Source organism: Salarias fasciatus, chromosome 17, assembly GCF_902148845.1.
Source record: "Salarias fasciatus chromosome 17, fSalaFa1.1, whole genome shotgun sequence".
Classification (NCBI taxonomy): domain Eukaryota; kingdom Metazoa; phylum Chordata; class Actinopteri; order Blenniiformes; family Blenniidae; genus Salarias; species Salarias fasciatus.
Window position 1 is genome coordinate 10,820,258 of NC_043761.1, and position 11,971 is coordinate 10,832,228.

The 11,971-nt window shown below is 42.2% G+C and overlaps 1 protein-coding gene across 1 annotated transcript; it reads left to right on the top strand.

Moving 5' to 3' along the window:
• Window positions 1-1,615: 1,615 nt before the first annotated feature.
• sypl1 (synaptophysin-like 1) lies at window positions 1,616-8,910 on the top strand. The gene is made up of 5 exons (XM_030113008.1): window positions 1,616-1,769; window positions 6,072-6,190; window positions 6,270-6,474; window positions 6,546-6,737; window positions 6,835-8,910. Exons 1-5 carry the CDS (start codon window positions 1,698-1,700, stop codon window positions 6,964-6,966), a joined length of 720 nt encoding a protein of 239 aa, XP_029968868.1. The 5' UTR covers window positions 1,616-1,697; the 3' UTR covers window positions 6,967-8,910.
• The last annotated feature ends 3,061 nt before the right edge of the window (window positions 8,911-11,971 follow it).

The following is an 11,971-nucleotide window of genomic DNA, read 5'->3' on the forward strand; positions in this document are numbered from 1 at the left end:
GCCTTCTCACTTGTACATAAAGCCAGTAGTTTGACTGAAAGCGGAGAGGAGGCCGGGTTCACACGACGAGATAATACCACCATTATTTTTGTCAGATCGACCATTTTTGTACCAACAGAACAAAATCCAAAACTGCTCGACTTAAACTGGCAGTGCGACTGTTTCTCGTGATTGTCGAGCTTTCAGCTTCTTTGTGTGTGTGTGTGTGTGTGTGTGTGTGTGTCCTGTGTGAATGCCTCGTGTGTCACGACTGAAAAAGTGTTTGTGAATACTTTTTTTTTTCCCTCTCTTTGTTGTTGTTGTTTTACTTGTATGTATATGTTGGTTGTTCCAAATTCTCTCCCGACACAACTGATATTTTAACTAACATAACTTGCTATACTGTCAACAATACATTGATTAAAGATGCCACCCTGTCAGTTTGAAACGATCCGTCTCTCCGCCTCCTTTTCTTGGAACTTTATTTTGACTGTCTTTATCTGAGAAATTAACACAAAACTCCAAAATCAACACAGAAATAGAATGAATCAGAATAGTTGCTCAATAATTTTGAGTGTTGACTCCCCCTAGTGGCCAAGTGGAGTCATTACGATTCATGATTTAAAAAAAAAACCTAATAATTCACAGTGATCACATTTTTTTCAGATGTTACTTTACATTTTTAAGTTTCTTTGTTGTCTTTTAGATATTGACAAAACAGGATTTTCAGTAATATTTTTTAAATTTAATAGAAAGTGTGCAGGATAAATATTACGCTGGTTGCAATCTGTAAGCATATCACCAGATGTCACTAAAAGCTGCCCTTTCACTCTATCAACGTGTGTTTAGTCTTAATTATTGATTTTTTTGGGGGGTTATTTACATCAGTATTACTCATATCCTTTTAAAAAAAATTCCAGCCTGACTAATATTTCCACTCCAGCTTCAGCGGTGTGAATAATTTGCATTGGGAAGTTTCAGTTCAGATCAAATGGAAACTTTCCCCTTCGAGGTAAACTTTGGGGGATTTTGAGTCACATGAGCTGTTCAGCAGCAGAGAGGAGGAGGTTTTTCCCCACAATCCGACTGATGAAACCTCAGTGGGAAACTTCCGTGGGCTTTCAGGAGCGAAGAGCTGCAGCTTTCACGGGGAACCGAACCTCCTGCGGATCATTTGCATGTTTTTTTCTTTCTTTTTTTAAGGTTAAAAAAACACCACACCTTGAGGGTGCTTTTTCCCCCCTACTTCAAGGTGAAACCTTTTACACGTGTTCTTGCAAATAATTTCCTATAAATGAAAACGCAAGACAGTTAAAAAAAAGTGAAGCTTGGCACACTTTTACGCGCGTCGGCCGCTCCATCGTCCTCAGCGCGCAAACTGCGCATCGACTGCTTTTTCAAGACGCTGCAAAAAATACCTCTTTCCACTGAAACTTCCCATTCTTTGTTGGATGATTTAATCTTTTGGAAGGAATCCAGATGCTCTTTTATTAAGCAGAATAATCTCATCCACGTGATCCTTTTTTTAATTGTTTCGAAAGTTGGATTTTAAAAGTCTCTCTCGAAGCCGGAGTCCGGTCACTTTTTGCAGTGTCAGGAGTAAAACCACGTCAGAAAACTCGCTCCCCTCCTTTTTTTTTCTCTCTCCCCTCCCTGTTGGAGCAACATCCTCAGTTTAGGAACAACTGGATCGAGGCTTTTGGAGCAGAAGCGCAGTCATGATGACCGGATTTCGGCTCAACTTGTCGCCCCTGAAGGAGCCTCTGGGCTTCGTCAAACTGGTGGAGTGGGTAAGTTTCCTGCACAGAACTGCATTTCTCTGTTCGTGTGAGAGAAAGTGTGTCATACCCAGAGGACAGGGAGGCTCTGGCTTTCTGTGGTGCTTGGATTTCCCCCCTTTTTCAGTAAAAAATGATCATCTTTTTGGAACATGTGAAAGAAACTGTTTCAATTCAATATTTTTCTGTATAAGATGAATTGATTAGGTAAATGCAAAACTGCAATAATCCTTAGTTTCACTCTAAAGTTATGTTTTTATACTTCTTTTCAGCTTCAGGATCACATAAAGTTTAAGTTGAGGAGCAGTGTGGGTGTTCTGGGTGTGCAGGCCTGTCCTGGACATGAGGCAGTTACAGATTGATGTAGCTTTCACCAATAATTTACTCTGGATAACTGTGCTGCGAGTTAAAGCATCTCTGACCACACACACACACACACACACACACTCACACACACTTGAATTCGCCTGCATTTTCTTAAGGAGAGTCCAGCAATCATTACTGTTCAAGGAAAGTGGGTCAGAGCAAAACCAGAGAGGGGTAAAAGAAAGCAGCTCAGCTCCAATTCATCTTAGCTGCTCTATTTTCTCATAACACACACACACACACACACACACACACACACACACACACACACACACACACACACACACACAACTATAGAGCAACACTCAGTCATCTGATTCAGGACAGTTGCTGTGTTTCCAAGCGTTTTCCTTGCATAACCCTTATTTAACAACAACATATTTTCTGATTCACGAGGGGCGAGATGATTACTTGTGTGTGTGTGAGCAGCTCCAACCACACACAAAGGTACTAATGATCACACTGTGTGTGTGTGTTGGTAACAAGGCCTCAGTCTGGGTCATCTGGATGATGAGGCTGAATGCTAAGAAAGTGTCGATCGAATGAAACCTCACTGCGCTTCACGTGTTTTAACAAGAACACGCAGGAAATCGGCGATCAAGCTCAGATGATTTGTCTCGATCAATCAAACTGAAGATCGGCCAGCAGACATATTTCCGCTGGGCGATTGACGGGGTTTGTCAGTGAGCCTGAGCCCTCATACCGTCCCAGATATCATCATCCTCAGTGTAGTAAACAGGAAGGAGTGAACGGCGTGGCTAATGCCTCTGATGATAAAGCTCTTTCCTCTCTTTTTTTTTTTTTTTTTTTTGCACTCCTGCCAGTGGCAGACCCATTTCTCTGGGTAGAATATATGACAGTAATTGTGGTTTTTGGAGTTTTCGGGTCAGGCTGACCTGAACCTTTCTGTAAAGAAGTGAAAGAAACTCAGCAGATATTCTCCTTTTCCCTCCCGTTTCACATCATTTTCACCTGGACCGGCCTCTTTGCAGAAGGCATTTCTTGAGTTCTGCTGCAGATTTGTGAGTCACTCTTCTGTGTTGGAGCTGCTGATGCAGTCACAGCTTGAATTTTGAGTTTCAGTTTCAGGAATTCCAATAAATGGGCACACGGAGGAGGCTGCAGATGTCTGCCGAGGCCACAGAAAGACCGGCTAATGTGTCCATTGTGTGTTTTCCACTCTGTATCTTTTAGCGATGATTAAGTAGCGGAAGTGGAGATGTGGCAGAATGTCTTCCCCCGCAGTGCTCCTGCAGTTAATGCTCTTTCAAAATCAGACGCCAACCGGTGTACGGTGGAAGTGTGTGTGTGTGTGTGTGTGTGTGTTGTGGCCGTCGCTGTCGCTCACGCCGTTTGCACCGTGACCCCCTCCTGGTAGGGTCACCGAGGCAAGAATGTGAGAGAAGTAACTCTGCCAGAAAAACAGGAAGTGGCAGCCAGTGACATCTGGAGAAACATCTGGACAGAGGCCTGGAGGTGTGTGTGTGTGTGTGTATGTGGGACGAATGTGCAGATGTACAGTATGTGTGTGTGTCTTGTAACGTGCACAGGCGTTGTCGCTGTGAGCACTCGCTTCACGCTGATCAAACACTTTCCGGAGGTCAGTTTTCAGTTTTTCTTGCAGACGTGTTGTTTGGCGTGACGCGGTCAGAAAGCAGAGTCAGCTCCGTGTCTTCACCTCAGTGTGTGTGTGTGTGTGTGTGTGTGTGTGTGTGTTCCGATTCAGGCTCCATTGTGTGGTTTCTGCAGATGGAGAAAATACATTAGAACATTACCAAGCAACCATGAATGACTGGCTTTTTTTCTCTACAATTTCCTGCTTGTGAAAGTACAAGTGTTATAGTGGTTTCCTCATTTTGAGGACCAACTGTCAGGTTTATTTATTAAGTTGAGACAAATGGCTCGATGTCCGTTTTAACTGACTTTAACAGACCAAGAGAACATATGTACGTCTGCCCCCGTTCTCCTCCAGCAAACCGGCTTCAGCTGAGCCTTCTGGGTGAATCAGTGATTAGCTTGACCCACATGATGCTGACGGCGCGGCAGAAACACTGAAACAATGTGGCTGAGGGCACGATGTGAAGATATCTCCAATCAGGAGAACGCAGACGCTTCCTGATCCATGCTTCAAACGGCAGAGGATGGAGCTTTAGAGAAGAGATGGCAAAAGGGGCTGGAACGGAAAACAACTGAATAAAACCAAGCATAATTATATAATAATAGTGAAATCGGGCAGTATGTTTCTTGTGCAACATGCTGAAATGACTAAATCAGCTTGAAAGTATATATATGTTCAAATAATATACATACAAACCTGTTGATGCTTCAGTAACTGTCCAGCTGCAGTTCGTCCTGCACGCTGCTGCCGGGGTCCTCGCCCGCTCTCAGAAAGTAGAAAGTATTATAGCAGTCCATAAATCACCGCACTGTCTTCCTGTGTCGGTGAGCCGATCTTAAAACCCCTTTTAACGAGTTTGTGAAGCACCAAAAGGTCCCGGGCCTGAACACGGCTCAGATTTACTCTGTTGTTATGATGCCTGCAGACCCGTCAGGTCCCCCGGTTCTGATTTACTCAACGTTCCCAGGATCTGAACAAAAGCCCCAAATACCCGCCAAGATACCGAAGACGATCAGTAGATAGGGAAGTTCCATAAATTCAATTACTGCAATGAGTTGATTCTTATTTGTTATTTTTCTTCCTTCCTGTTTTCCCAATGTTTTCATTTGAAAAACTTCCACATGCCTGTGAAGCACTTCGCCTTTCCTGGTGTTCGATAGTTCCTGCAGAAGTAAGCGTTCTTTGTTATCTCACCTTAAGGCATCCAGGCATGACTGGATTTCCTGATCAGCTGACTTTTCCTTTCACTTTTGCAGCCTCAGACATCATTAGTGCAGCAGCGCCTCAGGGTACGGGAGGATGAGGCTCCATGTTATTCTGAAAGAAATGCAAAGAAATCCAAATGTAGCTGTCTATAGATTATAAAAAACATGATGTGATGTTAAAAAATGATTCCTAAAGGAACAATATGTACAAAACTGCAAAGAGCCGAAACTTTCAAATCCATTCAAAGGCACTAAAGTGACTCAACGATGCCCCCAGAGCCCAACAGAGGCATGACTTTAATTTTAAGTGCCTCTTTAAGCGATGTTATGCCAGGACGTGGCCTTTGCACAGACATATGATTTTAGAATATCTAAAGTTCTTCTTCTGTGTTTTCCAAGTCCTGTTCAGAGAGATTTGGCTTGTTGCCCCTGGCTTGGGTTCACTTCAGCCCCCCCACTTCATGAATATCCTTTAATTTCCACTGATGGTGCCTAAACGGTTTGCAGACATTAATAACCTGAAGACGTGGCTGTGTGTCTTGGAAATGTCAAATCTCTTTGGACCTTCTCCAAGGGGCTTTTTTAGCAGATTAAGCTGCAATTTCTCAATGAAACAAGACAGCGCTTCTGCTTTAATGGCCGTTCTGTGGATTTTTACACCTTTGAATTAGTCTTGAACTGTTGCTCTGCTTTTGAAGGATGCGTGGATCGTCTCGACCCACAATAACGTGAAGTGATACCAGTGGGAGTCCGAACGGGCTTAATGCTCAATGAATTATGTGATCTTTGTTTCGCCCGCTGCAGTCGGGAGGGCCGAGCTGAAAGAATTCAGCCAGTGTTGGTTTTAAGGGGAGCATTAGTGTCACATGGTCGACACGCCGGATCAGATGCTTTTCTGCGAGAAAGAATTCAAGAGCTGAATGGCGGCGTTGGCGGAGCCGTGCAAGCTGCACTCCATAACAGGCAGCTGTGTTTTTATTACTGATATGCGATGTTAAAACTCAAGCTCATTTGCCAGTTTTCCCACTCTTCAACAAACGTTTAACTAAACTTCTGATCTATGATAAGAAGAGGTAAACTTCTGTCAGGTTTTCCTCACATCCCTCCTTCTTCTTCTCCGCGCAGCTCACTGCTATATTTGCTTTTGGAAGCTGTGGCGGCTACTCCGGGAGGAACATCATATCCATCCTCTGTGGTGACAGCAGGAATGAAACCCTCAACGCCGACTTTCACTATCCATTCAGGTCAGTTTTTTGTTTATTTTGAATATTTTCATTACAGATGAACGTGCAATTTAACCTTCTTTCTTGCGTCGTCGGCCAGGTTGAGCGACGTCCCGCTGGTGAGGGAGAACACCAGTCTTTGTAACCACACCGTCACCCCGACGCACCTGGTCGGCGACTCGGCCTCGTCGGCGGAGTTCTTCGTCGGCGTCGGCATCATCTGCTTCCTGTACAGCATGGCGGCCCTGCTGGTGTACTTAGGCTACATGCACGTCTACAAGGACTCCGATTTCGGACCCATCTTTGTGAGTTGGGGTCTGTTCGATGTCAGAGAATCTTCCTCAGCGAGAGCTGACGAGTTCGCTCCTTTCCGCAGGATTTCTTGATCACGGCCGTCCTGGTCTTCCTGTGGCTGGTGTGCTCGTCCGCCTGGGCCAAGGGCCTGCAGAACGTGAAGGACGCCACCAACACGGAGGGCGTCGGCGCCACGCTCGCCCTCTGCAAGGCCAGCAACGTCACCTGCGAGGTGACGGAGTTCGCCAACATGCGGACCCTCAACATCTCAGTGGTGAGGAAGAATTCAGAATCCAAAATATGAACACGATCATGATTTATAACAGTTCCTTTTTAGAGCTGTGAATCTTTTTTTCTGTTTTTTTTTCCAGGTGTTTGGTTTCCTCAACATGTTCGTGTGGGCGGGAAACGCCTGGTTCGTGTACAAGGAGACTCGCTGGCACTCGCAGAAATTCTCCTCCCAGCCCGGGCCTTCGAGGCAACAGGTCCCGGCGCCAATCTAACCTAGCACACGGCAAACATGCGGCGGCGATACAACACAAGACGTGCACCCACCACACACACACACACTCACAATGTTTGCATGCATGTGAGACACGAAAAAGCCCTGCGAAGATGAAGACTGATAATATGAAGGATGAAGCAATGGTTAAATTAGCTGCAGTGCATGTGGAACACAACAAATGGATTGTTATTTCATGAACCAGTGTCATTCCTCGCATACGTACGACGTACTGGAGCTTTTCTGAAAGTCACCCTTCTCAGCAGCGATGGGGAGGAACAGGTACCACGTGCAGGATTCAAAGTCAAAGCATGTATTTTTGTTTCTGTTCTGCATGTTTTGACAGCAAGAATGCCACTTATTTACCAAAATATTATAAACGGTGCCTTTTTCAACTATTCTTTCAGGATTTCTTTTATTCCATGCATAAGCAATGAGAAAATCTGTCGACCAAATCTGAGCTTTATAGCAGCAGTCTGGTATGTGTTCTCTCTCTGTTCTCAAAGACAGACTTTCTCACTCCTTTAGTTCTTTTTTTGTTTGTTTGTTTGTTTGGATTGCAGTTGACTTTACTACATGTAATTACATCCAGATGAATGTAGAGTACTTTGAACTCATCCCTTCCTCTGAGCACATTAATGCAGGATTTGCATTGTTACCGTCCTCTCCAGTGACAATGAGTAAAACTAATTACTGCCGGGCATGACATTATAAAACCAAGGATTTTTCGAACTGTGAGAGGACGAGGTTGAACCACTCTCCTCATGCCCCTGAAGCCCTCTGCTCTCCCAAAGGGAGACTCGGTTCACGCTTTTAAAACCACTGCCCTAAACCAAACATGCATTCATCAACAACTGCATCTGATATTTCTGTTATAATTCAAAATTTCACATGTGTTTGTATTTCTACTTTGTTAAGAAGCAATCAATCTTTTCAGAAGATTTATCATGTGCATCATTTGAACTGCTTGTGTTCAAATGATGCACATGGCCCCCTGGTGGTCGATGTGAGGAAGTGCAATGTACAAAACTAAACTAAACGTTGGGTGTGTGTGAAGTGTTCTGAATTGCATACTCACACACATAAGGTGCACTTTTATTTTTTGTGCATTTTGCTGGTAATCGATTAAAAATAACAACTGAATAATCCTAAATTGCACAACTCAAAGAGAGTTTGAGTCTTGAAAATCTTTTCTATTGCAGATTAAGGTTAATCTGTGCACTCAGTTTCAACCAAATATGAAGTATCCGTCTCCTCACATATCAGGAATGTAGTTTGCACACGTGGATGTGATGTTTCTACTCCAACACAAGTGCCTTCATGCGGTGCTTAATATGATATTATAGCGTACTCTGAATGCACTGTGAGTCCACAGTCATGATATTTACTTGAGATTTGGCCACTTCTTTATTCTTGGAAGTGAATATTTAATGAGTGAATGCAGCCTCTCATTCTTCCAAGGTGTCATCGTGTTGAATGTAGCTGTAATATCTTCTTTGCTATTTGCCATGTTTCTATCATATTTGCAATCTGTCATAGAAATGCTCTGCCAAAGCACTCCTTTCCTGCCTGCAGTTGAAGTTTTTTTCTTAAATCATTTATGTCCTTGTTCTTCATTCCGCCCTGTTCTCCTTTGTGTAATATGTTTAGTACTGTGTGATGTTTTGTATTTTTTATTATGACATACAGATGGTTAGTTTAGATAGTTTTATGATTTTGCATTCCCTTGTTTTCATGTCATAAAATTGTTTCATGAGAAGTTGTCTGCGCCTTTGACTTTACCTGAAAACAGAGTTAAAGGACCCAGCAGGCACGTGGCGGTGTACTGGTTATGCCTCCACGCCTGCGCGATCATCATCCAGTCGTCTTTAATGATTTCTATGCATTTAGCCTGCCATATTGTTTTATTCAGGAAATATGCACTCTGCGAAATGCACAATGTCAATGTACTCTTTTTGTTTTCAATTAAAGTTAATGATTGTTTTTTTTTTTTTTTCCATTTGTCTCTGCAGTGAATGTCTGCCTCATCTGGATATTTGCATGACACCACATAAATAATAAATGGGATCTTTCACTTCCATTTGTCTTCATGGTACACTCGGGAAGGTCTCTGAACTGCAGATTGATCCCAGTGGAGATCGAGCAACTTGCACGACAGTAAAAAAATATAATTCTGTTGTCTGGCTCAAAAGCAAAAGTACTGAAAGCGGAAGATGAAGATGCTTTTAAAATGAGATGAAAAACATCAGGATGCTCGTCCCTGTGCAGCAGGGTCAGACTGACTCACTCAGGAAATATTAATCACTTTTGGTTACACCTTTAATCACTTTAAATAACAAGAACTCCAAATGTTTCCCTTTTTAATGAAATGCAGTCAGTAATAACCATTACGCTTAATTATTTTTTCAATAAAACAAGAACAAATTGAGGGTAAAACTGCAATTACAACATTTTTAATAATGCTGCATGGTGCAAAACAACAATTTTCTGTTGAATTTTGTTGAAACCAGAATTGCAGTACATTATATTATGCTTTACTTGTGAAATACGTCCAGAAATCTGACTTCTTGTTGGCACACTGCACAATATCTGAAGCCTTCAGTAAGCACGTACTCCTGGAATGACTTCACATATTTATATTTCAAGATGAAAAAAAAAAAAAGCTAACACATGCACATTGATGCTGCGTCACTGATCAGTTTAATCCTCAGTGAGTAAGTTTTTGAAAAAGTCCATTTTGGTATTTTAGAAGATCGTCCCACAGGCCCGGAATGAGCCAGTTTTTGTGGGCTGTGTGTCAGACAGCCCTGCCAGATAAGAGAGTTTAAAATAGTTGTTAATGACAGTCCTTTTTGTACTGTGACATCCTGATTGGCCCTGTGACACGCCGAGGAACAAACACTGACTCATCCTCCGTCGGTGTCTCTGTGAGAGCTGTCCAAAGAGACAGACGCAAAACGACACGCAGGACTGCCTTTAGTCACAGATCAACGTGGAATTATGACACATCCTCATAAACTCATTAAAGTCCTTCTGCCTGATCTCTGTCTCCTCACACACCCTTTCTTTTCATTGAAATGAAGAGTGTGTTGTCATGTGTAATCTGCATGTATTTGTTGTTCTGTAGAGATGCAATAAGGTAGGTGTGTGAGTGTGTGTGAGTGCCTAATTACTTTTGTTTTTGTTTTTGTTATTAAAAGGAACTTTATGAGGAAATGGAGACAACATGATTCAGTCAGTAAAATCACAATTTGTGTTGGAGCGTCGTTTCCACAGCAGGGTGTGCTTTCAGCCACAAGAGGTCAATGTAGTGCTTTGAGCTCGACCTGCTCAGCCACTCTGGGAAGTTTGACACTTCTCACCTGCAGATTTATCTGGGATTTTCCTCTCACCTTTTTGTAAATACCATATGTTTATTAAAAATCCTCATTGAATCACAGTTCTGATCAATCCCTGCTTCCTCTTTCCTCCTTCCTGTTTACGGTTCTCTCAGCTGGACTATTATACTGAGTGGGTGTTTTTTTTTGTTCTTCCACTTTCACAATACTACTATCGCAATAGTCAACACATTACAAGTCACATAATAAAATGATTTAAAGTAGTCCTGCTGATATAACCTCATAAAATCACCCGTGCAGTTAAAACCATAATATATCACTCTAATAGGGGTTTCCTGGTGGACTGTTCATGACTTTAATCCTTTTACAACTGAATGATAAGCCCTTCATTTACTGAAACGGGGTAGGCTTAAGTCATTGATTTGAATCTGCCATTGGTTCGTTTTGGGTTTGTGACAATCTAAATTATGGAATGTTTCAAGTCTCAGCCTGCAGGACTGAAGGAGTGAAAGGAAACACTATAATTAAGCCGCATCATGTCTTTATCACAGCAAGATTTGATATTGTATATTTTCAAGGTGGAACTGCTTTAATGTGAAGTCAAAGTGGCCAAAAACGTTTAGCATAAAATAACGATATTTCAGACAAATACAAAAAAATACAAGATACTACAGCTTTACTAACCAACACCATCGAGCTTGAGCAGGGATATTCTGTGTTAAAATACATGTGTGTGAATGGCTGAAATTAAATGAAATTATGGCCATACTCCATTGCAAATCTTGATTTTCAAAGATAACAGAAAAGTACTCAAGAATGACAAAAAAATACAGATTCAAGTAGTACTCCAAAACATAATTTAATGACAGTAAAGTCAGTCTTTTAAATTTGTTACTTCCAGCCATACCTTTTATATTTTGACCCTCAAATATATACTGATGGGTGAATATTTGAAGCCCTCCTCTCCACATCACTGCACTTCATATTTTTTAGTGCAAAGACATTAACTGAAGCAAAATGTTTCTTTATAGAAACATATGTATTGGTAATACACTTTAGATGGTACAGAACCTTGCAGACCAGGACAAGACTCAGAAACAGCTTTTACCACAAGACAGTCATCGGACTGAACAGTTCATTACTACTGAAATGAAAGAATGAGTGTGCTTTTTATATCTGAACATTTTTCTTTTTAGATATTTCACTGTTCTATTTTAAACCTTACTTCCTTTTATAAATTCATACTGTGGCACAGACAGATTTTTTTATGCATTTTACTGTTCTCTTTTAAATTTTCTATCCATTATATATCCATAATGTGGCACATACACTGAGTGCATTTGCAAATGCGTTGTTGTAAATCATGACATTAAAGAATATTGAGGTCCACATTCTGAACTTGTGAACTCCATCTCTCCCCTATCTGTCACTCAGCCTCTCCGCTCTCCGGAAAAAGCCGAGTGAATCCGAGGCGGCACGACAACGACGTCAGCATATCTGGCTCTTTCGTTTTTCGCCTGCTGCGTGCGAGGGGAGAGAGAGGGAGCGAGAGAGAGCGAGAGAGAGCGAGAGAGAGAGAGAGAGAGAGAGAGAGAGAGAGAGAGAGAGAGAGAGAGAGAGAGAGAGAGAGAGAGAGAGAGAGAGAGAGAGAGCGAGAGAGAGAGAGAG

Coding starts and splice junctions, on each gene's coding strand:
- sypl1 (XM_030113008.1), top strand. CDS start 1,698: ATGATGACCGGATTTCGGCTCAACTTGTCGCCCCTGAAGGAGCCTCTG. Junction 6,475..6,545: donor CCGATTTCGGACCCATCTTT/GTGAGTTGGGGT, acceptor TCCTTTCCGCAG/GATTTCTTGATCACGGCCGT. Junction 6,738..6,834: donor GGACCCTCAACATCTCAGTG/GTGAGGAAGAAT, acceptor TTTTTTTTCCAG/GTGTTTGGTTTCCTCAACAT.